Consider the following 27,977-nt stretch of genomic DNA (forward strand, 5'->3'; position numbering starts at 1 on the left):
CTTTCTGCTGCCTCCCATGTACTGGCCATGACTATTATGCTGGGTAGGTGCAGCTGTATTCATGCACACACACTCCTCTCGCACACATTCTCACCTACCCTTCCCCGAAGTAGCAGTCCAACCACTGTAGCAGTGTAGAGAGCGTAGCGAGCATTCCTCCCCGGCCTGCCGTCATACAGACTGTCTTTGATCCCCCGGCATACCGCCCAGCCGTTCTCTGCTCAGGATTTAGACCATCCTAGGCGACGACATGACGCTACTTTTCAACTGGCCAAGGCGTGAGTATTGCCTGAGACTTTGTTTGTTGAATTCGACATCGAAATTTTTTACTGCTGGGTTTACGGTTTTCAGAAACTAACTGTTGCTTTATCATTGTATGAGCTTGGATACACTGAGCTGTGTTCGCTGTCATGGATATATATTTTTTCCATTTCAACGAGATATGTACCCTTGAATGTCTTCGCACTACTACGTGAACGCGATGGTTGAATGATAAACTTGCCATAACTGGGTCTAAAACTACTCGGGTGAAAATGATGGTTCTCCCTCAGTGTTTGTTTAAAAAAACCTCGTTTTTTCCCTTACATTTTCTCGGCGACTGGTTCAACCAATAATACATGGGGAAAAGCTACGCGTGCCGCCAGTAGCCATGCATAATAATTATCCATAATAATTCATCGGCACTGAAGGACACATAGGTTGTTGATGGCTACTATTACGCACCATCGGTACGGAAAAGCGAATTTTGCACAAAGATAAAATATGACAGGAAGAAAAATGCCTGGTCGTTAAAAGCTATCTCCTATCCCTCCCGCTAGCTGTACCGTCACATGCAGCCAGACGGTGAAAATCCGATGCTTTTAAACATTTTAAACAATGAAAATATTTACTAATGCGATATGGGTTGTTCTATACGCTCTCCTTGTTCGAACATCATAAGTAACGTTAGGCCCACTGTTTATAAAAAAAACCCACTTTTACTGCTGGGGGCGATAGGTTCAATTCAACGTAGTTTTAGAGACAAAATGACAGGTGCCATTGATATAGTTGAAGTCATTTTGTTCTCTGCAAATATTGGGGTGGGAGTAAAATTCCTCCTACGAGACAATTGATTACATGACTTTCGTACATAGCCGCGCTGGTAGCGTGTGTGCTGAGAATGGATCCATATTTTTGAAAATAATTGTTCAATTAGACTTCCTGCAGGTAGCTCTTAATCTGGGGCCAGCGTTACCCGCAAAACTATGAAATAACGACCTTATTCCCAAAGGCAAATCATTTTTATAGAAGCTCCATTTGAACGTCGGACTGAAAAAAGAGTGAAATTCCGTGGGTGTACTCTTTTTCTGATATGTTTTGAAATTACAGTGTCGAGTAAGGGCCTAATCAATCTGCAGAATTTGTCTTTTTTGTCTGTTGCTGTACACGATGCATTGTAAGCATTTTGCGCTCATTAATTAAAACGGAACGACGGATGCGCCGGGTACCCGGGGATTTTGCATGCGTGGGGGAGCGTGTGATGCCACTCCCACGCAGGGAAAAACCCTAACAAAATGACTGAGAACCTCATGACACTAACAACGCTTGTTCTACATTCCTGGGATTGTCATCCTTATCATTATTTTCCATTGGCCATTATGAAGTGTATTTTTGCATCTACATCCCCCCGGGAGAACTCATGGCTCCGCCCCCACGAGGTGGCCTGTACCGAAGCAATATACATGTACATGCATAATTGCCTGTCGCGGTGAGTTATCTCTAATGCGGCTATGTCGGCCTAATTGACAAGTTACAGCACCTTGGGGAACGCACCCCAGCACAGGTGCAGAACAAATCAGCGAGAAGACGGGCAATAAACGACACGGACGTCACACCCGCCATTCCACCCACCTGTACGTCCCACTCGGTAACTCGTCACATGTCATAATTCCTCGGGGTTGACTGCAAGACACTGATTACTACTGATCATGCGATGCTTCGCGCTGTGTTCAGAGCAACTTTTCTCCGGATCCGCTAAAGTCGTATTTCTTCCAGCCGTAGCGTTTGTTTGGGATGGGGTTGTTGGCAAGGGACCCACTCATGTGGAATCCTTGACCAATTTCAATGGTTTTATCTCAGGTACAGGAAAAAAAGGAACCTTGTACTTCTTTGTGCTAACGTATATAAGCCTAACTTTCAGACAAAAGGATTAAGGTTAACAGTGCCAACTACCACTTTTTGCGAACATTGCTCGACCACGGATTAATAAGAACAAACCGCTGCCTGGCAACCGTCAAACTCACAGGCCTTCCCAGCAAACGCGGCACCGTAAAATAACACAGTTAAGCGCACTGGTCATGAACAACAAATACCGTTAAAAGGTTTAATGCAGCCTGGGTTGTATGCTGTGTATTATTCGTTAGGAATATCATTACCCGTCACAAAGGCGACTAGGACCAAGGAAAAAATAAAAGAAAGACAAAATATATTTCTAAGTATTTAATTGATGGTATGAGATAAAGTGTGATCATGAACAGGTTTAAGGAAGCATAGAGACACTGCTGCGATAAGTTCCGCTTAATTGGACAATAACGAATAAAACGATTACAGATAAATCATGTTGGTTTCTGGGGTGGGGTGAACAGAATGGAAATACTACCTTTGATAGACCGCTCTGTATTTTGTGCATATGCACATTTCCAGAAATGTTCAACACTGTTCAAATTAGCTACTGTGTGTTCATTAGCTCACAGGTCAGGACAAAAATAGTCCGGCTTTTGAAAAAGTGACGGTCAACGGACAACCGTGTAATCTTCACTGGTGTATGTAATTTTCGCGCGTTCAAAAATTAACACGCAAGAATGCCAAGTGGAAAAAAATACAAGAGTTCAGATACTGTGCTGAAAAAAACTTTTTTATGCATGCAATTACTGGCGTTCATTAGCACTCCCATTTATTGCTGATTCTTGAAAATCATGATGTCATATACATGTAATGAATATTTATGAGTGCAGTGGTAAGAACTTCATGAGGTGGCAGATGCAATGTTCCATTCCACCACGCAAAGCCGATTGGAATGGAATATTTTCTCCTGTCACCGAATGAAATTATTGTTCTTGCCACTGCACGAATGTGAAAACATTCATCATTTTTTTAAAATACAATACCAGCAAAAAATTGGAGGGCATAAACGTGCCTTTCCCCCTTCCCAGTCCTGTGTTAAATCGCTATAAGAACAGTCGTCTATATAGCCGTGAATCAGTAACCGGTAATGCCTCAACAGATGTTCCTGTCTGTCTTACAAATTTGTCTAGTCGTTCGGCGGCAAATTTAATTTGTTCCTTTGTGTCAGCAACGTCAGCATCTCCTTCAAGGGTTGTTCCTATTTCCTCCTCTGTTAGAAACGGTCCTCGAGAATTAACGTCCACCAGTTTGTGAAACAGATTGTATCCGAAGCGCCGCCCACTGCATTACCGCACAATGTTAGACACGGTTCCCGTCCAGACATTTTCCCCTCTTTCTTACGAAGAACGAGATAAATACATGAAATGAAATCTATTAAACGGGCACCATTGAATAGAACGAATAACTCAACGACGTGACCATCGAGCCACCAATCACATGACAGGGATTTATGCTGGTATTGTATGATACATCCCATGGGTGAGTGGGAGTTTTTTTTAGCCCCGCCGTGAATGGTAGCAATAATGAATTTCACGAGATATCAGCTCCACCAATCAAAAGACAAGGATCTGCGCGTCAGTTAGCAGCTTATGCATCGACACTATACCTTTTTTGCAAAATGGAGAAGTACAGTCTCAAAGAAAAAGGTATGTGCTTCACCAAACATAAGTATACTTCGTTGACAAACATTATTGAATGGCTCCCTTTGGAGAAATTCTCGGAAATGACAAGCAACTGAGCTAATTTCGTCGGCTTGACATTTTTTTGTTTCATATTTTGTTCTTGTTAAAAACCGAGTTGTCAAAACATATCTTCTTTTCGGGAAAATGTCAAACGCCCTGTTTGTGAACACAGACGGCATAAACAGGATAACCAAAAATCATTTAAGATAGAAGAGTTCCTTAATCGTTAATTTGTAAAATATACTTGTCAAGACGTTGAATATTCATTGTCAAGTCAAATTTGGCAGGTGTTTTCGCTGTTGTCTGGGATATTTGGTTTACTGAGACTGCTTTAATGATCTATTCCATCATCCCAAGTTTGCGTTCAGAAACCTCTCCGCATTTTCCCATCTGGTTCAGCAGCAATGTACTCCTGCGTGCAAGGTCCGTTGTCCCTTTAATTAACACATGACAACTGAAAATACCCGCCGACGGCTCCTGACATTTCAATTTTCTGTGTTCCACAATGGAATCGTGACGGCAAATGACAAAAAACTTGAACTCCGTCACTGGAAGCTTGCTCGGGATGAGGAAAACAAGGAGCCCGGAAATATTTTGCTTTCCCCCCTCACCTTATTTTCTGTTGTCATTCCCAGTGACATTTAGCAGACACCCATTCAGCTTAAAGTATCCTACCAGTGGATTAGCCGGGGGGGGGACCAGAATGGCAGAATGCAACGGCCTGAACAAATTAAGAGCAAAATTTTGACGCCGATGTAAGCATATCAGGACGCACACAGTGGGTTACAAACGCAGGGTTGCGACGGTGGAAATGAATCATAAACGCGAAATCGGAACTTATGACAATACATGTAGATTGTCATAAGCGCTATGTTAAGAATAATCGAACATAACACTGTCTTTACCTGTACATGACTTAGGCCCTAAATTTTGAAACTGATTCTAAACGGGACGAAAATTTTGCCCACGTCTTTTTGTTAAAATGGAAACGATTAATTTTTGATATCTCAGCCCTCTCCTCCAGTATTTCCACATGCTGGGAAAATATCGTATGGAGTTGGAATAGTTAGTTGACGAGCTTAGCTTTTAACAAGCCAAAGTGCACTGCTGTTTGCCGAAATTGGGCAGTAACTAAAATACACCATAAGTGCAAGGCTTATGACTTTCCATGCCAATTTCGCTCAGCGCGTTAATTTCTGAAGCAAAACTTCCTGCTCTACCGGGCCAGTGAAATAGGCCATCCATTCTCTCCAAATGGACGTTATCAGCTTCATTAACCCGGTTCCGGTTCTTCGAACACGAGATTACCATACGCTCACAAGCTGCATTTTATCCAGGCCATTTTAACCTGAGCGGTAATGGGTATCGAAGCCCTCGAGCGAATTGAAGGGAGACTAATAATACTCAGCCGAACCAAACCCAAATTTAAGAGGATGGGGATGTGTAGTCTCCACTCAATCTTCCTCGTGCACTCTGTGCTAGGTCTAAATCCAAGTTGCGATGGCCTCGCCAGAAGTCTTTTTTCGAGGAGAACTCCGGCTATTGTCACCACAATATGCAGGTTTCTCTCAAAGGTAACCATCAAACAAAGGACATATCGGAAAAAGTTATTAGCATAATAAACATTTATTTAAAATCGTGGTTTTATCATAAACTATGGTTATTAAGCTCCCCACTGGTATCATCGATGCATTTCTGTGGTAATGGATCGTTGCTCTCCATTGCCTTGGAAAATAGTGCATTAGAGCTTCGCTTCCAATGTCAGCTTGTTATTGGCCACTCTGTGAGTGACTCGTCATATACCATGCCGCAGTTGGACCATCTATCCTCTTCCGATAAGAACAAAAGACACAGAAGAGGCGTGGTACCTTCTATTCTTGATCAGAAGGGGCGTGCATGGTCTTTATTCTATCAATATATCTTCTGATTCCGCGCAGTGGAGTAACTGGAGTGAGCCCGGAGGTTTAAAGGGGAAACAAAGATCAAGGAACGGCGCTTGTATTATGCTCAGCTTTCAATATTTCAACGGGGGCACGTGGGAAATGGACACCCCCAGCTGGGCATGTGTCCCCGTGCCTCCCGTAGTTACGCCACTAGTTCCAATATCACAAATTGATCTCAAATTCCTTGACTCAGAGATTAGGAGAATGACAGTCCAATTAACACTCACGAGTGACCACCAAAGTACTCCACCCAATACCGAGGGGTGTAACCTGACTACCACACTGAGACAAGCAGAAACGTAGCAACAGGATTATTTTCAACGAGAATGTCCCTTATTAATCAAAGGATGAAATGGCCGAGTCTGCCGCTGGACAGAATGAATCGACCACTCTCAATTGAAAAGATAGGCCACAGACCTTATAGACCTAGATTACCAATGGAAGATTGAACGGTTCCATTAACTCTGTGGTGGAAACAGGACAAGAAATGTGGCTGCCTGTGAAATTATTCGTCAGCTGAAGAAAGCTCTAAAGTAGAGGGTATTTATTTCACGATGGAGGGAAAGCCCCCCATGGTCCTTATTTTTGTGGTTATAGCGACACTCGAATGAGGAAGTAAAGAAGACGTATTTAATCATGCTCAAACACTGACGGTTGTTCCCTAACCTCAATCTCACCAGTATATCGGAAAGGTTTCCCTACATCCAACACCTTCGGATCATCGTCCGTTACATCTTTCTGGAAGTTTCGTGGTACTTGGCAAACACTTCGAATGCAATATGATGGGTGAAACGGGTCAGTGATCTACCGGACGCAAGTGGCGCTTGGGAGGTTCCACTGCAATCGGACGATGACGACCCCAGCGGGGGCTGGGGCTGGAGATATGTTGGCTTACCGCTTTAAACTGACGAAACGGCACTACCAGCCTCCGCCACCTTTTGGGGGGGATGGGCAGTGAGAACTCTTTTAAGGTTCAAACAGAAAATTGGACCGTCGTTTTGAAAAAAAGAAAGAAAAAAATCCCCTCCCCTCGCCCTGGGCGCCCATTTGCGTAGGGTGCTGGGTACGGAAAAGCCATCGCTCCCTACCCCAAGGGACTGATTATCCTTGATCTAAAAACCATATTCCTTCCATATGAAGCTACATATTTTTTATAAGTACAACCATAACGAAGACAATTTCTTCTTTCAAAATGCCAGAAGAAGATTTCTTCCTATGACAAGAAACTCCGGGCGACGCTTTCCTTCTTCCAAGCCTCGATTTGTTTGGCTCCAAAAATACCCTCATGGCGGCAGGCAATTTCGTCCGAAGTATCCAGCAATCGATGAGTAACGTTCGCGCAAACTGAGAATAAAAACATACACCGACTTCGGAAAGTCGGCAAACCGAATAAAGAAAACAGGCTGGTCAACACCAATACGCTTTCTACGAATCTACAATTGTGTGTTTCTTTCATTAATGTTCTTCGAGGTTTGCAGTACTGTCTCCCATGCTATTTTCTCTGCACTGAATCATGAACGCGTTGATAGCTTCGGACAGGCCCCTCGGGCATTATGAGCTGTCTTGCCCTTCACCTGCCTGATGTAACAATGTTAGACTGGCGGGGTTCGAGTCGATAGAACCACAGTGGCAGTGGGAGGGGCATTGCTGCCGTCCCCTACGGCGGTAGGTTCGAAGAAAAGGTCACCGAGGAAAGTGGCTTTTGAAATGTCGCCGTGTTTAATCAAAATGTAAGAGGTAATCACTGAGCACGCCGATTCGATGCGCCTGTAAATTAAGCAGTATATACTCACTGAAATATTTGGAAATGAAACGCTTTTCCGTAGGAAAATTATCTGCTTGATTTTTAAAAAACCAAGGCACATCAAAAACTTCGTCTTTAGTCCCAACAATTAATTTATGCCAATTTTAGAATATCTGAACATTTTCGTATAGGTAGTATAAAGCTTATAATCGAACAATTGTGAATTGAAAAGTCGCTGAATTTTCTCTAAATAATTTCTCACTAGTGCCACTCAGGCCCAAAAAAAGTCTCCAGTTTCTGGTCAGCGAGCGTGTCACCGTGGACCTACGCGTCGGCAAAAATAAAAAAGTTTTTCATATGGTATAATACGATGTCCAAATGCTGCCAAACTTGCTTAATCGATTGGAATCCTGCTACTTCATAATTTAAACGTGTTTTAGATGGAGTACGGCTGAGTAATATAGGCTGTTTTCCAATACTCAACTTCGGCTCCGTCTCAGGCTTCAACTGTTTTTTAGCTAGCTGCCTTTGAAGCTGTAAGCGCAGTAATTACGCTAATAGTGCCACAAAACATCAAATAAGATGCAAGAGAGCCAAAAATTACAGTAATCCAATTTAAATTAAACGCTTACCTAAGCCTGAGGCGGAGACGAAGTTGAGTATTGGAAAACGGCCATAGCGTCCCAATAAGCGCCCATACATTTAGTCGGGTACTCTTTTTTCAGATGACGTCATTTATGTATTATACATTTACATTTGGGAACCAGACAAACGAGGTAGTCTTTTGTCCCGTGTATATCTACAAGCTTAAAACGCTTTTAAACAGGGGCCAGTCCATGTCTGTGTTGCGGTACGTACCCAACGCAGTGGCGATGGACATCGCGCGTTGTTCATACATTATTTGTAGGGAAACAAGGTGAGGTCAGCCCCCTGACCAGAAACCGGAGACTTTTGGGGCCTAATTGACCTGTTTTATGTTGAGGGCATGTTGCAAAATGAGCCAGTTTGGTCGGGAACAAAGTGTGCGTGAGTCCGTGCTTGGGTGCCTTGATATCCGGTTCGTAAGTGACTTCGTCACAAAGGCGTACGCGCCACGATTTGCAGGCTTCCATTGGACGATCGCTGAAGTTGAGCGCTAACTGCCGGTTCCATGGTTCCATGTACAGTACATTGTAAACGGCGATCAGTGCATGTAACTCTATGTACAGTGCATGTGCAGTGGGCGTAGTTCAAACTCATGGAGATCAATGTTTAAACTGAAGTGATGTCACACTTTCCGAACCGGATAGGGCATACAATCGCGTGTGCGAATGACGCGCTTAAGATTAGGCATGCGCTGTTGGAATACTGAACTGGCTCAATACGGTAGTTTCACAACGCGTTGGCCAATCACAGTGCGCGAAATTTGTCGACCCAATGCGCGTTTAGAAAGGGTCGACAAATTTCGCGCGTATGATTGGCCAACGTGTTGCAAACTCTTGATGGCGTGCTATTGTGAATCGCTCGCATTGGGTCGTATGAATAAAAAGTAGCATTTGCTTTTACTACCATTTTTGAAGTTTTCTCGTGTTTGTATGAATAATAATGAAGCAATTGCCAAAGAGTAAAAGTATTTATTTTTTGCTCTTTAAACTTGTGCTTGACAATAAGCAGTTGTTTCATTTTGTGTGAATAAAAATGAGTAAGTTCTACAGAATTGGAGTATTTACTTGACATTTTTCAAGACTGGGTCAGGGCAAGCTTGAAAACGAGGAGCATTTACTAATGTTCAAAATGGCAGCGTTCATGAATGTCATTCGAAAGGAAAAGCTGCATGCCTTTCGGAGGGAATCTCAAGAAACCAGATGCAGGCAGCTGTACCGATTTGAGATTGGCAGAGCAATTTTCTTCATCAAGGTTTTTGCGATCAAAATTACTGCCATCGTGCTTATCTGTCATGCTGAGGTCTCAAGATACAGCACCGTTCTGCACTGTACGTGCAGACAATGGAAGCCCTATTGTGCAAAACAATTCGGCTCTTTAGTCAGCCACTAGTAGATGCTGAATAGTTAAAAAAACTTTTTATTCCTACAAATCCAAGCATTTGCTTATTCTTACTGCTTTTACTTCTCAGTAAGTGCTTTTGTTGTTTGCTTGAACCCCATAGCATTTGCTAGTTTTATTCATACCACCCACTGTTATCCTCTCATTTCGCTAGGGACAATACTTTGTGTGCTTAAAACTCTTTTGTGTGGATGAAGTGGATTTAAATACGAATGACTATACAAAGGTCCGTGGGGAACGATTCGGTCTAGTTTTGGTCTTCTTTATACAACGTGCAGAGCACAAAACAAAGTACTGAAAGAGAATGATCGTTTAAAAGATTTCTGGAGATTAACTGTGCATCAATTTCTATTTTGCTTCATATACTTGACGAGGCGTATAATACTCACAGGTCTGATTTTTAATTACATTATAAAGTCAAATGTATAATAGTCAACATCTGTATGGAATTTGTTCAGGCGCTACTTATGTCATGGGCCTTTACTATTTGTGTAAAAAAAACAATTTGCATAAATTATTTAATAAAGTGTCCATACAAACTACGTATAGCAACATTCTCATCGCAATAAAATTTTCTGGCAATAATTTGCAGTTCCAATGCAACCTGCAAGTAAAAAAGTATTTTAATATTATTCTGTGTGCGTAAAATCACGTGCTTAGCAGTGCCATGAAATTGAGTCCTGTAGTGTTCAGACTTTTAAAAAAAAGATGATACGTTCAAATTTCAAAAGCCTTGTTCCTCTGATAGGCCACATACAACGCAAGCAAAATAGTGAGCATACATAATGATTTAAAGGGGATTGTTTCTTTCAATGTCTTCCTTTTTTGTTCAAAGCAGGGGGCATTGGGCAAAGATGTTGAAGTGTACAGCACCCATCTCTTAAACTGAATAACATATGTCGTTGTTTCCTCATTATTCACTAAGCATACAACAGCGCCAGTCGATGCCGAGTACTCAAAAAGGCCTTCTAAACTTGACCGACATTTAAAATTTCAGGCCACTAGAGTCACTCGAACGTTTGATTCTCAAACTGGCAAAATGAAATAGGCCACTTTAATAGCAAAGGGAAAGACAGACGACCGTTATCTGTGAATTTCGCTTTGATAAGCCGTTCATATAAATTTACTGTACACTTCACGCTCTCCGCAATATAAAACCAGACACAGTGCGAGGCATACTCATACGAATCAGGATGCATTGCACTATATGCATGGCCTTCCAAATCCAATTCTGATGCCACACTATGATGAAATGGCAGTGAAACAAAGCTGGTTCGAATACAGAAAACGGCCGGCCTGTCAACTCATTCTCTGACGATAATGATTTCGTTTTGTGACCTGTTTCGTGGTTCAACATACGTCGACTAGCGGGCACAGATCTTGGAAGTGGGAATCCGACCCTCCAAGCAAAATGAATAATTTGAGTAATGATAAGGTTCACGTTGACATGCACGCATTTGTCTAACATCACTGAAGGCACTGATAGTCGAAAGGTGATTTGTATCTTTGATGGCATTTATCAAGAGCAAACTTGACTTTGTACCTGGGTTGCATTTTTACCAGACTTAACGCCAAGTCGAAACTGATTTGATTTTTCTCTCGACGCGTGTGTATACATGAAAATGTATCCCTTCCAAGAGCATTTGTTTAGAAAAACTGGCTAAAGTAGTCAGAATTGTCTCAAACCACACCACAGAGCATCTACATGCATACTCCCAAAATTTCCGGGGCCCTTCTGTGGGCCCAGACCCCACGCTACTCAGGACTTTGCGCTTCGTGCGCGCATTTGTTCTGATCAGGGCGATGCCCCCCACACACTTTTCAAAACGGATCGACGCCCTTGCATATGCCTATACAATTAACATACTAACCGACCCCAGTGCTCTTTGTGGAATTTTATCGGTCAATTATCTCTCAGTACGACTCCCAGTCTATATTAAAGGAATATTTAATCGGCTTGACGTGGCACTGTCAGTGATAAGCGCATCAGTAAAAATTGCATATTGGCAGTGTTCTTTTGTATTTAAGATATTGAATTAGACCTTCAGAGTCAATACTGAAATTAAGTTTACGTAACAAGAGCATTTAGCAGTGCACTAAAGCCTAGAACCAACGGACAGACGAACTGCCAAAATGGAACGTTTCTAAAAAAAAATGTTTTCTTTGCCGGGGTTAAAATTATTATTGTTACTTAAACACTGCTGGTGTTACTTCTAAACCCTCCAGTGCATTATAACACTTGTAGGTGTGTAAAGTAACACCAACGGTGTTAAAGGAACACAATTCTATGTGGTCATCTAATAACACAAAAATGTTGTTTTTAACACCACAGTTTTTGCATTAAATATTAACCCTTTCCATTTTGTATTGCTTCTCATTCGCCATCTAGGGCCTAAGTAGATGTTGGCGAGGGACCGTCGACGTTGTTTTGTTCGGAAACGCCGGGACGGCCTCTATCCAATCGACTTCAATCCTGTGCCGACCCTCGCAATTCCATCCCAATTTGTCACGATTTCCCTCCCCGGTTTAATTTCTGCTGCGTGCAAGGCTGGGTGCGTTTACAACTAGTGGTACATTCTAGATCAATTGGCCCTGATCGTGTGTGTACCAGCCTTATGCCGCCGAAGGTCGCCAATTTTCTGCGTTAATGTTGACGATACGAAACAAAGGAGGTGGTGTAAGGATTTTAACGTGGTGAATAGACACCAGGTTTCCATTAACAAACATCAAAATACAGATCAACAATTAAAGTTTCATTCCAAGCTTGTGCCTCAGGCAGTAAAACTAAAAGAACAGTTCTTTAACGCTGACGCACAAATTTTAAATATTTCGATTAAAATGACATTTAGAACTTCGACGATGACGAAACGACCTTTCGCGGAACAAGATTAAGGCCCGGAGCAACTTACCGCATCGGTAAAGCCTTGTCTCGAAACGGAGCGGTGCTGCCTACAAGCGGTCAATTAGTTCATCAACGTGACATTTCGCTGCTGCAAGTAATTCACCAACAAGCTCTACGATATCGCTAATATCTCGGTTGTATTTGATACAGGTAGAGTTTCAGCTAACATCGAAAATGCTGCATGGGAACTGAGCTAGGCAAGTCCCGCGAGACTGGATAAAGACTTCTATTTATGACCTACTTATGTCTGTGCGCTATTTTGTCCCATATTACACAAAACCATCTAAATTATTATCCATGACCAATTACTTCCATTTTTAACAGCGACGAAGTAACAAAATATGCATCTGGGTAACTGAGTAAACTCTTGAATTGTGGAATATGGTACATTTTAAGGAAAAATACCACGTGCATATCTTGAATGCAGTTGAACTAATAACGTGATGATAAAAAGAAACAAAGGAAGGGTGGCAACATATTAGCTTCGTTACAAGGTTTCGACACGATAAAAAAACAAGCTCTACTGCTGAAGGAATCTCTTCCTGGGGAAATATTTGGTTGTGCCCTTCGCTGACGCATTTCAATGAATACTTTATGCCAAATGCTTTCAGAGAATTTATAAGGAAAAAACTTGTGCAAATGTGACTCGAACTCACGACCTTCTGCTTACTCGTGAACGCAGATGGCCCATCCAGGAACTCGTCTTCGAGTTCCATCCTATGTTTGTAATTTTTTTCCAGAAAGCACCAAGTATGAAGCGCTTGTTAAAACGTTTACATGGGAAATAAACAAACATTTACATTTATAATAATAATAATTCATTCATTTACATAGTGCAAATGTCATACATTTATGTTCAAATGCACTGAACAATGAAGACATAAACTACAACTTGGTCGAGCCAAAGGCTCGAATGTCTTGAATGAATGTAATTTTTAATTTTAGATTTTTGCCTTTCCCGACGTGTATTATAACACTGCATACTCAGTGTTTGCCCCCGAGGGCATGTGAAAAAAAACACAAGCGTACTTGGGTGGGACTCGAACCCACGACTTCCTGCTTACTGGTGCAGATATCTTAACCACTCGACCACCGAGCCTGCCGGCGTCGGCTGGTTCGAGCCAGGCAGGGCAAAAATCTAAAATTAACATCTCCGCGGTGCAATCCTTGGAAATAGTTGTTCGCAGTACCTGCTGCTACATCTGACTCGAACCAGCCAGACGACACCGGTAAGCTCGGTGATCGAGTGGTTAAGACGTCTGCACTAGTAAGCAGGAAGTCGTGGGTTCGAGCCCCATCCTAGTACCCTTGTGTTTTTTTCCCTAGGCCTACACGTCGGGCAGGGCAAAAATCTAAAATTAATTAACATCTCCCCAGCGCAAATCCACCCTTGGAAATAAATGTAATATTTGTTACACTCCATCCGCTGCTTTGATTTTGAGCGTGAGGTTTATGGGACGTTTGGAACAGGTTTCTGGATGACCTGAGTTTCAAAGGTGGGAGACAGTGCAACAATTTGGGAATGGGCTCAATTTTGAGAACTTTCCTCTTGCATTTCACCAAGTAGAAGTTATGCAACCGTTTCATTCTCTTCCTCTCACAGGGACACCTTACCTGAACCAGCTCGACCGGGCTCAGAGGGACTCTCGGCTTCGCCTATCGTGTGACGGGCGCTGCCAGGCCCAACGACCAACCTACGCCCCCACCATCATGCGCTCCTTCACTGCTCCGGCCGCCATCGTGGCTCCCAGCGCGCTGGGACTGTGCACTGACCGGCCCGTGGCCGGGGGACTGTGCCCCGTCTGCCGGTCCGGCATCGTCAACGGAAACCGTACTTCCGGACTCTTGTGTTGCAAGATAAACCACAGCCCGGCCTGCCCTGCGTGCGGTGTGGTGTTCGACGACGCCGATGAGTAAGTCATTTTCATTCTGATGCAACGACGAACTTGGTCGTCGATCAGGCGGGTTAACACTGCAGCATACATTTCCTATTCAAACTTTTCCCGCCTTTTTTATCTAGGGGTGTTAGTGGCCACTTAAAATTAACGCTGAAAAAAATTAGCAAAAAGCTGAAATGTAAAAAAGTTCACATACTTTAATTTGTACAGACCAGGTGTACAAAATAGCTGGAATTCAGGGATAACATCTTCACACACACACACACAAATGAAACCAGCTAAAAAGCTGAATTCTGACACTCCTGTTTATCAGCAGGTCAGTTGTTGACGACAAAATGTGTCCGCGTCCGAATTACAAGGCTACGGCTACAAACGACACGCGTCTGTGAGATACGCGTAAAGCCGGAGCCACTCTGATTCAGACACGGGCTTTTACATTTTTTCGCGAAGTGTTGTGGGTAGTTTGTTTAATTTTCCGACATTGCATTGGCAGGCGGCTTAAGCTTTCCTCCACTGTGAATAAAATGCGTAAGCTCTGATAGGCCCTAGTATTAATTATACTCACTGATTAAAACCTCTCCTAATGGCATCCAGAGCTCACATAAAAGTACAATGGCTGGTCAAGGTCTGATGTGTAAATGTTTGATACGAAAATTGCTTCCAATGTACAGGAAATTTTAATCGACTCTCTGAAAAGCGGGAGCCGCTTTTTACATTCAGCGATGAAGGTCGATTCGACCGAAGGTGAAATATACTACTAGTCTATGGTGTTGAGAAAAAGCCTTACCAATTAGTTTCATCTGTGAATAAATGTCTTCGATGAAACACAAAAGATGGCTTTTCATAAAAGCAACGTTCCTGCTGTGTGTAGTCTTTCATCACGTTCTTATTTACCAACGACAGAGGCACACAGTTGACCGATCTTCTTGGCTGCTGAAGTGTGACACTTCATTGACGGTCATTTTTCTTATGCTAAACAAAGCTATAAAGAGTTTCGTATCATACTTGACGTTTATTTGGACACTTGCATCAATTACGATATGATCAGGCTGGTGAGGAAAAATATTAGCTAGATTAATGACCATCAACTTCGGTTTCTACATTAAAGGTTATTAGAATGTGGCTTAATGAGCACACATTGAAACATTCTCAAGATTGAAATCTAAACTTGGGATTTTTCTGCCATTTCCTACAAATTGCTATATGGGATGCCATTGGGCATTTAGGTCTTTTCCAGTAAGGTATTGATAAAGATACAATGATATGAATGAGTCTAGAGGATATGACACGTCTAACAAAACATTTTACATTTGGATGAATTTGGGCAAATGTCAGAGTCCTGGAGGAAGGTCCCTTCTATAATTGTAATGCCAATGTGGTATAATTCTAATGCAAATAAACAGGTTTTTGAATGATATTCTGGTACATTGCATATTGTGACTGAGTCACCCAGATCATTTGCAGGATTTCCAAGACTTTCTTGATGAAGTGCACTGTAATCTCTGGTCACTAGGTTCAGCAGTGATTTCACTTCTTTTCAAGTTAAGTATTTTCCTAAAGCCTTGGCTTTCCGCATTCCAACATCCGCAGTGAGAGAGAACAACCTGGCTCTACGGCAAATGACGACACCAACCGGCAGCGGCACAACCAGCGTGTCAAAGGTCAACGGGCAAAGGCCCCCAAAGAAGAACACAAGAAGAACAAGCACCAGCATGACCTGTTACTCAAGCCCCAGACTGTGGAACTTACGAGCACCAAGAAGAAGTTCTCGGGAAAGAAGACTGACAAATGAAGGACTAAATGTGGAATGTGGATAAATACAAAACAAGTGCAAGAGACTTGACAAATACATCGAGGGGAGAGTCTCACTCTCATGTGCAAAGTGATGGCCGACGTGTCAAGTCATCATCAGCGAGACAGAGCAGGATGTTTGCGTTGAGCGAAAATGATGGATTGCAGCCCACATCAGGGATATGAGAGCCGCTTCATCATTAAGATACATGAGACTAGACACATCGGAGCTTTATGTGTCACCCACATCTTGCAAGACATACATCATGTCTCCGTCACCATGCCTGGAATGTGTCACTGCTGCTGGGGGAAATTTGCTCTAGAGGCAGTCGTTGCCAAGGTAACAAATATTCTGGGCAGTTGTAACGATATTGGTGAAGCAATTGGAGGGGCTCATTGGCAGGGCGTCTTATGTTCTCGGAACGCCAGATTCTGTGGATGCAATTGCACAGTGCGCAACAAATGCCATACCACCTCTTCCTGTATGTGTCAGCAACGGATCTCACCAAATTAATCTCAAACATTTTTCACTCACCTAGAGCCCATTAAGGCCTATTCGTTCAGCAGATTGCTTTTAAAACTTCACGTTTTCCGGAAAACTTGTGTAGTGTGAGATGAAGTCATTTTTTTTTTATATCAGGTTGAGTTTAAGAAATTCCTGAATGCATTATTGCGCTGATGGTTTTGTTTTGATGTGAGAAATTGTTTAAAAGAAATGTGTTGTGAGTAACTTTGGGAGTCAACAAAAACAAAAGAGAACCCCTCCCTCCCCCCAAAAAACAAACAATTTAGTGAATTCAAGCTATTTTAGAAACAGAGTTTAATCAACTTCTGCGGACTCCAATAATCACAGGAGCAGATCTGCATGTACACAACAATGACAACAGATTCAATCTTGGCTCAGACACTTTCGAAGTTACTTCCTCAAAGCTGTGTGCAAAGTAGATTCGAAAAGTGGACAAAGTCCCCATGTCTCCAAATGCCAACTTGGTCGAGTATGATTGGGTTTTGGCTTAACAGACTGTTATTTGGTACTAAATGTTCCCCAATGAGCCGGCGAGGAATGACTTTACTAAAGTCCCCCCCCCATTGATATGCAGTTAATACAGCTTTTACATCATGAATTAATGTGATGAATGTGACAAGTCATACTGGATGAAAATTGAGGAAATGGCAAAAAGGAATCTCTTTTCCTTTGAGGAACGTTATACCTACTGTCAGGTCTCTACATAACAACCACCCTCCCGGGCTGCCTGCAGGTATGAGAGCAGCCATATTACTCCTGTGTATGTACATGTACATGTATCTTGTTCAGCTGTGTGGATAAGTGGAACTTGAAGCCAACTAGCTGTATGTGTTCCTAGCTCTACACTACAGTCAAGGCCAACTTAACCGGTTCCAGAAGCACCATGTGCAATTCTTTAGCAGGTGCTAAATTGTAGTCCATGGCATGAAAATAATACTTTCCAGATATGGCCATCAAACATCAACCACATGACTTTCTCTATTCAAGTTTTTATGCCATAATTATGGGAAGCCAAAACCAAAATAAACTCCCCGACTAAGAGGAATACTAAACCGCCAATTTAAGGATGAGATTGAAGTGTCTGTAATGTTTGTCTATAGCCTAGTTTTGATGTGGGGCGGATTTATTTATTCGACTTAAAAACTTTGTATCCATGTACTAAGCATTTTCAGCTTACTAAACCTTTTTTTATGGGCATATCAGGTAGTCTGTGGAGTTGGTGAGCTTAGCATCACACTAAGCAGAAAATACAAACAGCAAATATACACACGCTGGTTTCCAGGAAAAATGTCATGTTATGCATGGGCCTATTGCCATTAACTGGTCCCTCTGGAGATTTCTCTCTTAGCTCATAAATTTACTGAGCAACGTTGTGTGCGTCAGCAATCCTATTAGATTAAAGAAACTTCACAATCACAGAGGAGCAATTGTCTAATCAAGTTTGGCAGTTCTTGGCTGAGCAATTCCATGAAATTGGTTGCTGGCAATAGATTTAAAAGGGCAATTAGCCAAGCAGACAATGAGGACCATTATCTGGGTGCCCCACAGCCTACTAATTGCCAAGGCAGAGGCAGAGCCAAGTCCAGCTACCTCCTCACACTTAAGATCAAAGGTCGTGAAACCATGTACAACCGTCAGAGCAGAGAGGGGCAGTCTGGATTGAGTAAATTCATTTCAAACTGAGATGCTTAAAAAGTGTTCCAGTGCCTGCAAGCCTTTCAGAATTCTCCAAGACTTATTAACCCTCACTTGGCTACAACTTCCATAACACTTCAAAGAATGCATTTGATAAATGAGATGTTAAACAACAGGGGCTGTGGTAGGCTAAGTAAGATGTATAATTCACACAGAAGATGGATGGTCAAATCTTGCAAGCAAAACAGAGTAGCGAAACAGAGTCAATCACTTTTTACATATTCCCATAAAAAGAAGCACAGAGCATGAACTCAGTGCGTTTGACAGCAGTTCAGAGAACTTTGCCCAATGTATAATTGACCTAAATCAACGAACTTAGGCCATACTGAATTGAAAGCAAGGTTTAACTTTTTATAATTATGGAACCCCAGAATAAATTTTTAAAGTGGTGAAAAAAATTCAGTACAGATTAATTTCATTTATACTGATGAATAATTTAATATGTGATTTATTACATCAAAATGTTTTCAAGCAACATTAAAAAAAAATGAGAGTGAGGCATGAAGCCCAGAAGTCTGGTGCCACCCATTTGACAGATTACATTGCATTAGATAGATTCAGGGAACTTAATCAAGCATGGATTCGTTGTGAAAGGTCTATTGGGTCTTGCTTTGCTAGTTCTGTGTAGCTTGGTATCATTATTATGTACAGAGGGAACCGTTGCCGTGACAGTAATTGTGCAATATGGCGGTAACCAGCTGGGACTGCAACTGATAAAAAACATGAACAGCAATGCTGTGCTATTTGTTCGGCAGGCTTGATAAATACATGTACATGTATTCAAATAACTGTTTGCGCTTGAGGCCAACATTTTGCCCCACAATTGTGGATTCTCTCAAGAAGTTTTTCTAAAGTAACAATTGTACCTGTATTTTGAAATGTGGTGATGTACTCAATTAAGATCTCATCTTTGATTTGAAAATTCATATATCTCACTTATTCAAACTACCTACCTGCCTTGACTGTGTGCATTGTGAGTGCAGTTCTAGAAATATATTAACGGCCGACAGCATATAAGAAAAGCACAAAAAATACAGAGAAATTACAGCTCTCAGACATCTGACAGACGGATAGACGGACGGATAGACGAGACTGACTGGCAAAAAATAAAGATTACCTGGCATAAAGAAGGTGGCCTGACTTTATTACTAAGATCAGGCTGTACATAAAAGGAGCAGGCCTTGTCATGAGAAAATGACAGTTAATAGATCTTTTACGAAGGTCTGACAGTTTGGGGTCCGTGCTTTCAATGATGTATTCCACAACATGATCTCTACAGCACTGAGTAAGGGTCACGCTTACGTCATATACGTTTTATGAGAAATGGGGCTTAGTAATAACGTACTCGCCGTCTTTCGCGACGAACGTAAGGATGGCTTCTCTCATTGGCATAGTCACCTTTAAAATTACTCTCCTAAAAAGGAGTTTGAACGTTGCAGACCTGATGTTATATCTCAGCAGAATCTCTCTTTGCCCTTGAAGATGATTTTGCTAAGATGGAAAAAGTGGATCCCCTTATTTTGAGGTCAGAAATGTTGCATTTTCTGTTTTTTAAAATGTTGCATAAAGGTGAAAGGATTTTTTTAAAAAGAAAAATATAAACAAAATAAAAAACACAGTTCTGCAGTTGACAACTTATGAGTGATGAGTGTCAAGTTTTTCTGAATCCTGCAAATGGTCCACTTCTTAAATTGCAAGACGAAATTAGGGGACTTAAGTCTCTTTCATGGCTTGTAAAAAACATTCTCATCTCTGCACAGGCACACAAAGCTCGTTAAGAAGACTTCATATGTCAAGTGTTTTGCAGAACCTTGTTTGAATGGCAATTAACCTTATAGGAAGTCATCTGATAATGCCACTGGGACTTGTCTCACAAGGTATTGGAGGGGGGGAGATGGGTGTTATCGCGATCAAAATACAAATGCTAGCTAGCTGCTGTATCAGATTCAATTTTGAATTGGGGAAAACTGAACTACATAGATGTAGGTCAGGGAAACTGAACACTGTTAAAACAATACAGCATGAGACGTGAGATATATATTTTTTCCCTCCTTGCTTCTTGCAATTTTTTTATTGGCAAGTTTTTGGTCATGATGTTTTGACAACAAAATTCCCCAAATTACATGTATATCCTACTGTGCACTGTTAAAGATGAACTGACAATTTCCATATTTGACAAATACAATAACCATCATTGGGTACAACAACTGTAAAATGCATCTTTCAAATAATAAACATACTAAGGCATGGCCATTTTTATCAGTGAACTGTACACATGCAACCTGGCATTACAATCATTGAGCATTTCATTTAACAATAGAAATTCATATTAACTGATATACTCTGACCTGCAGTAAGCTGCATATGTATGGCTCCATTACAGAATTTTGTGGACAGGAGTTGAGTACACATTAATTAATCCATCTGTAATTAATCTTACCTTTCAAGTCTGCTCTCGCCACAAAGCCACTGTATTACCTCCTCTGGCTTTGTAGAGAAAAACATTATTTGTATCAGCCACTGATTTTTGCCAAATGGCCAAATCCCTGGCTAACATTTTATGGCTCACTTTAGGATTAATGATCATCGTAAGTGACTTCTACAAATGGTCTGTGAAAGTCACTACACATGCACTTTACCCCATCATTCTGCTGTGTCCACTGGCCTGGATTTTAAATGGTTTGAGGATTCAGAGTTAAAATCCTTGTAAGCTTGGCGACATCCACTCTGTGCAAACAAAGACCCTGTCTTTGACTTCACTCAAATACAGAAGGCTGAAAATAAATGTCACTGTCATAAAATGACAGTGACAGCATGGCTAAAGCCACCAATGGAGTCATCACTTAAGCCAACGTTTCAGAAATTGTCAATATCAAGGTTTCTGGCTTACTCACTGTAACCTCTTGAAGCCCTCCTCAAAAAAAAAAGTAGATGTACTGAGCCAGCCATTCAGAATAACAGTCAACAGGCAGTTAAGCCGTTTTTAATTAATTGGATGCGGCGTAACTAACATGCGAGTCTATGAGAAGTGGTTGTTGCGACTTCTTGGCGGCTTCCATAAGAATACTTGTTATTCCCAGCCAAAGCCGTCGTAATTCAGACAGGGCCTCATGCTGTACCATCAATCTGCACAGTGTGTCGGGCATTCATAGTTAATGATGTGCACACTGCAGCTTGGCCCAAGTTGGTCTATATGTGAAGTGGGGGCGGGAGAACACAGACAAGCTTGTGCTCTTCAGATCTCATCATGCATCTCAAGACTCACATCTTGTGAAAATTGAAGTTAAGGCGGTAATATACATGGGGGTTGTAGTGCTTCAGAAAATCTCTGATATGCTATGCCATACAGAGCACTAACCACTGGCGGCGGAAGGGGGCAGTGGCCCCCCCCCATTTTTTCAACGGGGGGAGGGAATTCCCCCCTCCAGTTTTTGCAGGGCCCATATTAAAATGAGGTGGGGCTTAATGGATCGACCTATTAATGGCTGATGCCTGATGGTCTAAAAACTGCCCCCCCCCTTTGAAAATTGTTCAGCCACTGGCACTAACCAGGGAAAACACATGTAGATTGGAAATGTTTTATGAACAGGAGATTGTCTGTTTTATTTTTGTATGCATAATTTATTACAAAAGTGAATGATGCTATTGAAACGTAAAGAGTGTAAGATTTGTTATTCGTAATTTGGCAATGAGTGTGGTACTTAAGAACTTCCTTGCAAAGTATTTTCAATTTGTAGGGGAAGATGTAGAAAAATATTTATCTACAACTTGTTGGAAATCCTAGTAAAGCCGTAATACAGGACTATGCATCTCTTCATCGACTTCAAATGTTTTGTTTTCTCAAACTCTGTTTAAGCTCGTTTGTGGTGAGACACTGAAAGGTCTCAACAAGTAATCTTTGCATTAAATAATTAAAAGTGGTATTTATAGAGAAGGCAGGCCTTCTGTTTCACATTGGAAGTTTTATTTTAAATTTTGAGCAAAAATGTAGGAGAAAAACCTTGTACAAATGTAAATATATTCAAATACTGTGAAGATGACAGACCAAAGCATTTGGTCCATTAATTGGATATAGGCCTAAATAAGCAAATTCAAGTGCTTGATATTAACCAAATTAAATTAACATGGCTTGGTTTTTGAGACTGTCCATTCCCAAAATGTGTTATCATCATACCTTTAAAGCTTTGCACAAGAAGTCATCAAATGTTACATTGATTTTGATGTATGGAATGGTTGAAAAACTAGTCAGTCGTGAATAAAAAAAAAGAATATCAGAGATTTCTATTCTCACAGCAAGCCCGGACAGAAGCCAGTGATCCATGAAGCAATTCTCCCCATGTCAGAATTAAATTTGGATGGGGGGGGGAATTCTTTCAAAAGGTACATGTACGTGCAAGTCCCAGCAAAGGGCCTGAATGGGTTAACTTTACAAGAACTGACAGCTAAGCGAGGGGGGAGGGGCAGATAAGCAATTTGGGACAAACAAGGGCCCATGTTTAATGATTTGACTTCTGTCCCAGTTGGCTTGTGTAACTCCAGGGCATGATTTTCTAACGATAACAACTTCATGTACACACATGCTTGTAAATAGTCAACTGCCCTGAAAAGTTACATGAAGGAAAAAGATAAATACGGTCACATGTTGATAGTTTTGGTATTTTTAATTTGGAGGTGTTCTTGACTGTTGTGGTGTTCATGTGCAATTTTTACTAAACCTTTTTGTTACAATTAATTTATGAAATATTGTGGTTTGGTGTGCAGTAATATATGTAATGTATTCAATTATAGTCAAAATGTGGCGGTACATTATTTTGAATTCTGGAACAAAATTAACTTCTGTGACTGTTAAAAGTGCTGTAAAGTATGATATTGGTGTTAGCTATAACTTTGAAGGATTGAAATTTTTGTGGAAAATCAGTGTCACAGATTTCTGAATTCTTTCTTGTTGATTTGCATAAAATGGATGATCCTAAGGGCAATTGAATGATACTCAGTGTTTTGGAAATGGTTTTTCGACAATGTCTCCTTCCATGACTAGGCTTTAAAGCATTTTTTGGCTTTTAACTTGAGAACACAGTGATTGTGAAAGTGAAGGCTTCCTTTCAGAAGGCAAAATATGCCCCAAAATGTATCAGACTAGAAATGCCTTACACTAACTGCAAAACCTTTTCCCATGATATGTTGGACAAACACAAAGATTGATCTACTTTGAAAACCCAAAAATCTGTCATTCAATCTCAAGACAACGTATTTCTCATGGTCGATTAAACCTCACATGAAATGCATTGCAACTGTATCTATCACACTGTAAAATGCATTGTCATATTTAAACATCTAATAATCAGAAATCATTGAAACCTTGAAGCAATGGTGCTCCTTTTTCTAATAAGAAATTTTAATCAGCGGCAAATTATCAGGAATTCATCCTTTTTTGGCCTTTGTTTTTCTTCTTTTTCATTGATTTGCTCGTTAAATTTGTCCGTTTGAATGTTGGAAGTTTCAATAAAGAGCAGTCGACTGGGTAGATATCAAAAATGCCTGTGTCAGACTGTCAGTCTCTTTTCATAGCAGTGAAATAGATGAAACCCAAATGGCTACTTGTAAGGTCAGATCATTAAACCAAAAGCAAAGGAAAGAACAAGCTAATGTAAAATAAAACAAACAGGTTACAATTTCAAGTGTTGGGAAGGGCCTTCATCATGGCTGTAATATATGTATAGTTTAACGATGCCCTGTGACACTCCAACCCTACCCTGTAATTTCCACCAATCGTCATTTTGAAATTTCTCGTAAACCACTTCAATCCCCAGGAAAAAAAAATGAAAAATCCTTATGAGGTTTTCATATGTTGAAATTCATTTGTGAGGTACCAGCTAGCTAACCTATAGTACATCAATTACCTGAATACAAAACAACTTCGTTAACACTTCAACCTCAATCAATATGGCCGCGTGTTTTTTCCTGGAAGAGAAAATTAAGCATTGCCTGGATTTAATTATGACTTTGACGTCATAGAGAGATTCTCTTTGTATGGACTGTCGTGTTCTGTACTCTCATTTGCAAGGTGAACTGCAATTAAGTTTGTGAATTTGTTTTGGGGCTGTTGAGATGAACGTTTCTTGCCTGGTTAATCTCGCCCATTCCCAATGACGCGGTTTAGACCCGGTGATGTTTGGCAACAGATGAATTGCCTATGGACTCTCACCAAGTTTACAACAAATGAATGCGATGTTTTTGTGTGGTTGATGGAAAATAAACAGAACCCTCCACGCAAGATTAATAATTCCCCCTCCTTCGTCAGAATAAGTCAGTTTGGTAAGTACTCAAAAAAGCGAGGACATTCGGGACAGTGTTGTCGTGGAGATCATCACGAGACCAGGCACAAGACCAGAAACAAGACCAGACACAAGACCAGTCACAAGTAACAGGGTGAACAATGACAAAGGAATGCTTTCGTTGCAGTTCATTTGAATAGCTTGTGGCTTGAATCAAGACTGGAGGTCTCGTGCTGCTCTTGTGAAGGTCTTAAGTAGTCTCGACTACAACACTGATTCGGGAACAAAGCACGAGCATGAGTCCAGTCAGGGCTGCACTGATTGGGCAGACCTAGCATGTGCGTGCGAATGACCTTTTTAGGCATGCCGCGCTGTCGGAATACAGAACTGGCTCACTGTCTCTGTATTATCATACCCCTAGGGTTTTCACTGGTGGAAAGTTGCATGCACCGACAGTCAAAGTCATTTTGAAATCGCTTGCATTTCATGTCAACATTCACTGTTAAGTCCACTTTAACAACAATCTGATTCTCACTGACAAAAAAAACTACTGAGAAATTCAGGATTTACCTAATTGATTCACCGAAAAAGACTGTTGCTTGCTTCCTCGACTTAGAAGTTGACCAAACATTAACCACGGACCTTTTGCCCTGAGAGAGCCTGTTTGGTGGTACATGCGGTGAGAGCAATAACTCCAAGCCTTATCAAGCGGATATGGACAGCCCTCCACGATGGCTACCGGATAAATGCGTGTCTAAAATCACATATAAGCACAGAGGCCATTTTTGTCTGCACGGAATAAATACTGCGGAAATCATACCAGTACCTCACGACTAAAAGTCTATGTACTGATTACTTTAACCCTCATTACCCCCGCCAGGTCAATGGATGCCCAACGAGGTTACAGCAGGGTAAAGCAGCTGAAACACAAGGCACTGCACCAGACGTGACAGAACAGTGGGTGGTGATGCTGCATAGCCCCTTGTAAAGAGAGCTCTGAACCACTGCAAGCCAATGCACGAGTCAGGCAGTTAGGAAGAGATTCTTGGAGCCGCCAACCGGAGGTGTAGATGAGACCATGATGACTTGGACCGAGTCTGAGTCGCTGGTACTGAACCCATCCAAGACTGAAGCTCAGGCTGAGACAGACCTTTAGTCTCTAATTTTCTCGATTCTATTCAGTGCTTAAAAGTTCTGATTTCAGAATTACAGGAGACAGCAGGAAAAGTTGAACAGTATCTTGAGATTAAAGTTGATATAAATGGGCGTGGTCAAGTGATAAATTGGTGTGCATATTATTTTAAATGTGTTAGTCACTGCATAACGAAAGAAATACATGACGAGGACCAGTGGTCAAGATATGACTCCTGGTCCGGTTGGCCAACAGATGAAACAGTTACAGAGAGTAAAAACCCTTGGATTTCTTAAACAGAAAACGAAAACGTGGAGTCAGTGTGTGGAATTGATTCTGTTAGATTCAAATGCCGAGTTGCCCATGCCTAGCCAGAGATGGCACACACTTCATCATCATCTGGTCTCAATTTGACCCCCAAAATACCTGGAAGAATTTTCTGTAATATTTCAGTCTTTGCTTAAGTGGGAACCCCAGTTAGTCCATTTATTCACAGCTAGGCCAGCAGATCCATGCCCATATCAATATCCAGCCTTCGCGAGTTTGGCCTGGTTGCTTAAACCACATTCATTCCTTCATAAAACCCGTTATCATCCCCACGTGTGATCAACTAAGCCGTGTACAGATAGGCGTATGTTCACGCCAATCCAGGTATTACTGTCCAACTGTCCCCCAAACTTATTTTCCCGCTGACACCTACTGTACATCCCGCATTTCAACAGCTTTACATTCATGTGTTCTGCATTTCAAGCCCAGCGGACCGCTGCGGATCTTGCTCGCTGACCAATGTGGCGTGAAGCAATTACGGAGCTGTAAACAAACGCGAGAATCGGTCGGCAGTCGTGCATGCAAATGTGCCAAACTATCTCCAGGTTGACAAGTGGGGGCTTGTCTCAAATTGCGCCAAATTCGCACCTCTGTCAAGTGTGAAATGGAAAGCCATGGGCAGACATTAACTTGATAGGCTGCATGCTTCAAAGGAGTTCACTCAATTGATGAAATCAAGCGTCTGTTTTCTCCTTGGAAATTTCCAAACCAGGGCTCCTAAATAAATAGTGTTGTGTGCCCATGGCAAGTTAAGGATAGCACTCCAGTATCTATGTTTTCAATATTTTAATTTGACAAAAATAGGCCAAACTTTATCAGTGCCCAGCGGTTGCAAATTCACAGCCAGAGAGAGGCAATACAATACAGGCAACAGTAATAAAAGTCACTCTTAATAAGTGTACGTACATGTATATGCTGCAGCTCAATACACACAACACATGTACTCCTTAAACAATATAATCAGAACACATCTTACAATATGTCAATACAGCATACACTGTACATTATATGATGTATTAAGATACAGACGTTTGTTGCCAGCAATGCAGAGGTTTGGTAAATTCAACAGTTCAACCAATGTTTCTGTGTGAAGCAAAACTGTAGGCCAACTGACATAACTACAAGGTGCCAAATCTGGGATACATTTGGGAAAATCTATCAATAGCCTTGAAATTTGTTTGCTTATACAGGCACATCCCAGCACTGAAATTACCATAAAATAGTAAAAGTCGGTCCCTAATCACTGCCAAAAATGGTGGCTTCGATTCTTCATGAAATATTTTGTGGGTTAAACATGCGGAAAAAAAATTCCACAAAAACTAACCGCTTCAAACCAACCTCAATGTTTACAGCCTGTGTCTTTACACCTGACGGCTTGCATCCCAAACAACAATAACAAGGCTAAGAAATCAGATTAAACTTACATCAGCTCGGCCAGAAACGGCCAAAACAGGAGGGGGGGAGGGGAGCGACTTCTTGGAGAAATGCTGATGCTCTTTACCCACCTCCCCCAAGGATAACAGCAGTCTGCAGTCTGAAGGCAAAGGTTGTCATGGCAACAGACCAGCCAAGGTATGAGGAGGAAAAATGGTCTACTGACGAGGGAGATCAGGCAGTCGGCCTGACAAAAAAACGGGGGGGGGGGAAGAATAGCAACAGACTTGCCTTCATATGCCAGGATCTGTTTGCAGTTGTTGATATGCGCTCCTCATTCCATGCCTTACCATCTGGGACAGTCTCTGAAGAGAAATGAAGAGGGGAAAAAAAGGAGTTGTCATATATGTTGGGTGGAATTCATTGACATTTAGAAAATACAAAAAAAAAAAAACCTGACTTGCTCAACTGGAGAAAACGGG

General features: G+C 41.6%; 2 protein-coding genes across 3 annotated transcripts in view; one reads left to right on the forward strand and one right to left on the reverse strand.

Moving 5' to 3' along the window:
• LOC110980226 (uncharacterized) lies at window positions 1-23,922 on the forward strand. Its single transcript, XM_022236697.2, has 3 exons — window positions 1-278; window positions 14,081-14,390; window positions 15,966-23,922. The coding sequence occupies exons 1-3, from the start codon at window positions 251-253 to the stop codon at window positions 16,165-16,167; spliced, it is 540 nt and encodes a 179-aa protein (XP_022092389.2). The 5' UTR covers window positions 1-250; the 3' UTR covers window positions 16,168-23,922.
• Window positions 20,428-27,977, reverse strand: part of exoc7 (exocyst complex component 7) — a 56,264-nt gene continuing 48,714 nt past the window's right edge. For both annotated transcript variants that reach the window (XM_022236696.2, XM_022236695.2), the window contains one exon: window positions 20,428-27,860. The gene's annotated coding sequence lies outside the window, so the exon portion shown is untranslated. The remainder of the gene's footprint in view (window positions 27,861-27,977) is intronic.

Source organism: Acanthaster planci, linkage group LG07, assembly GCF_054643075.1.
Source record: "Acanthaster planci isolate LZ-2023a linkage group LG07, COTS_SCS, whole genome shotgun sequence".
Classification (NCBI taxonomy): Eukaryota; Metazoa; Echinodermata; class Asteroidea; order Valvatida; family Acanthasteridae; genus Acanthaster; species Acanthaster planci.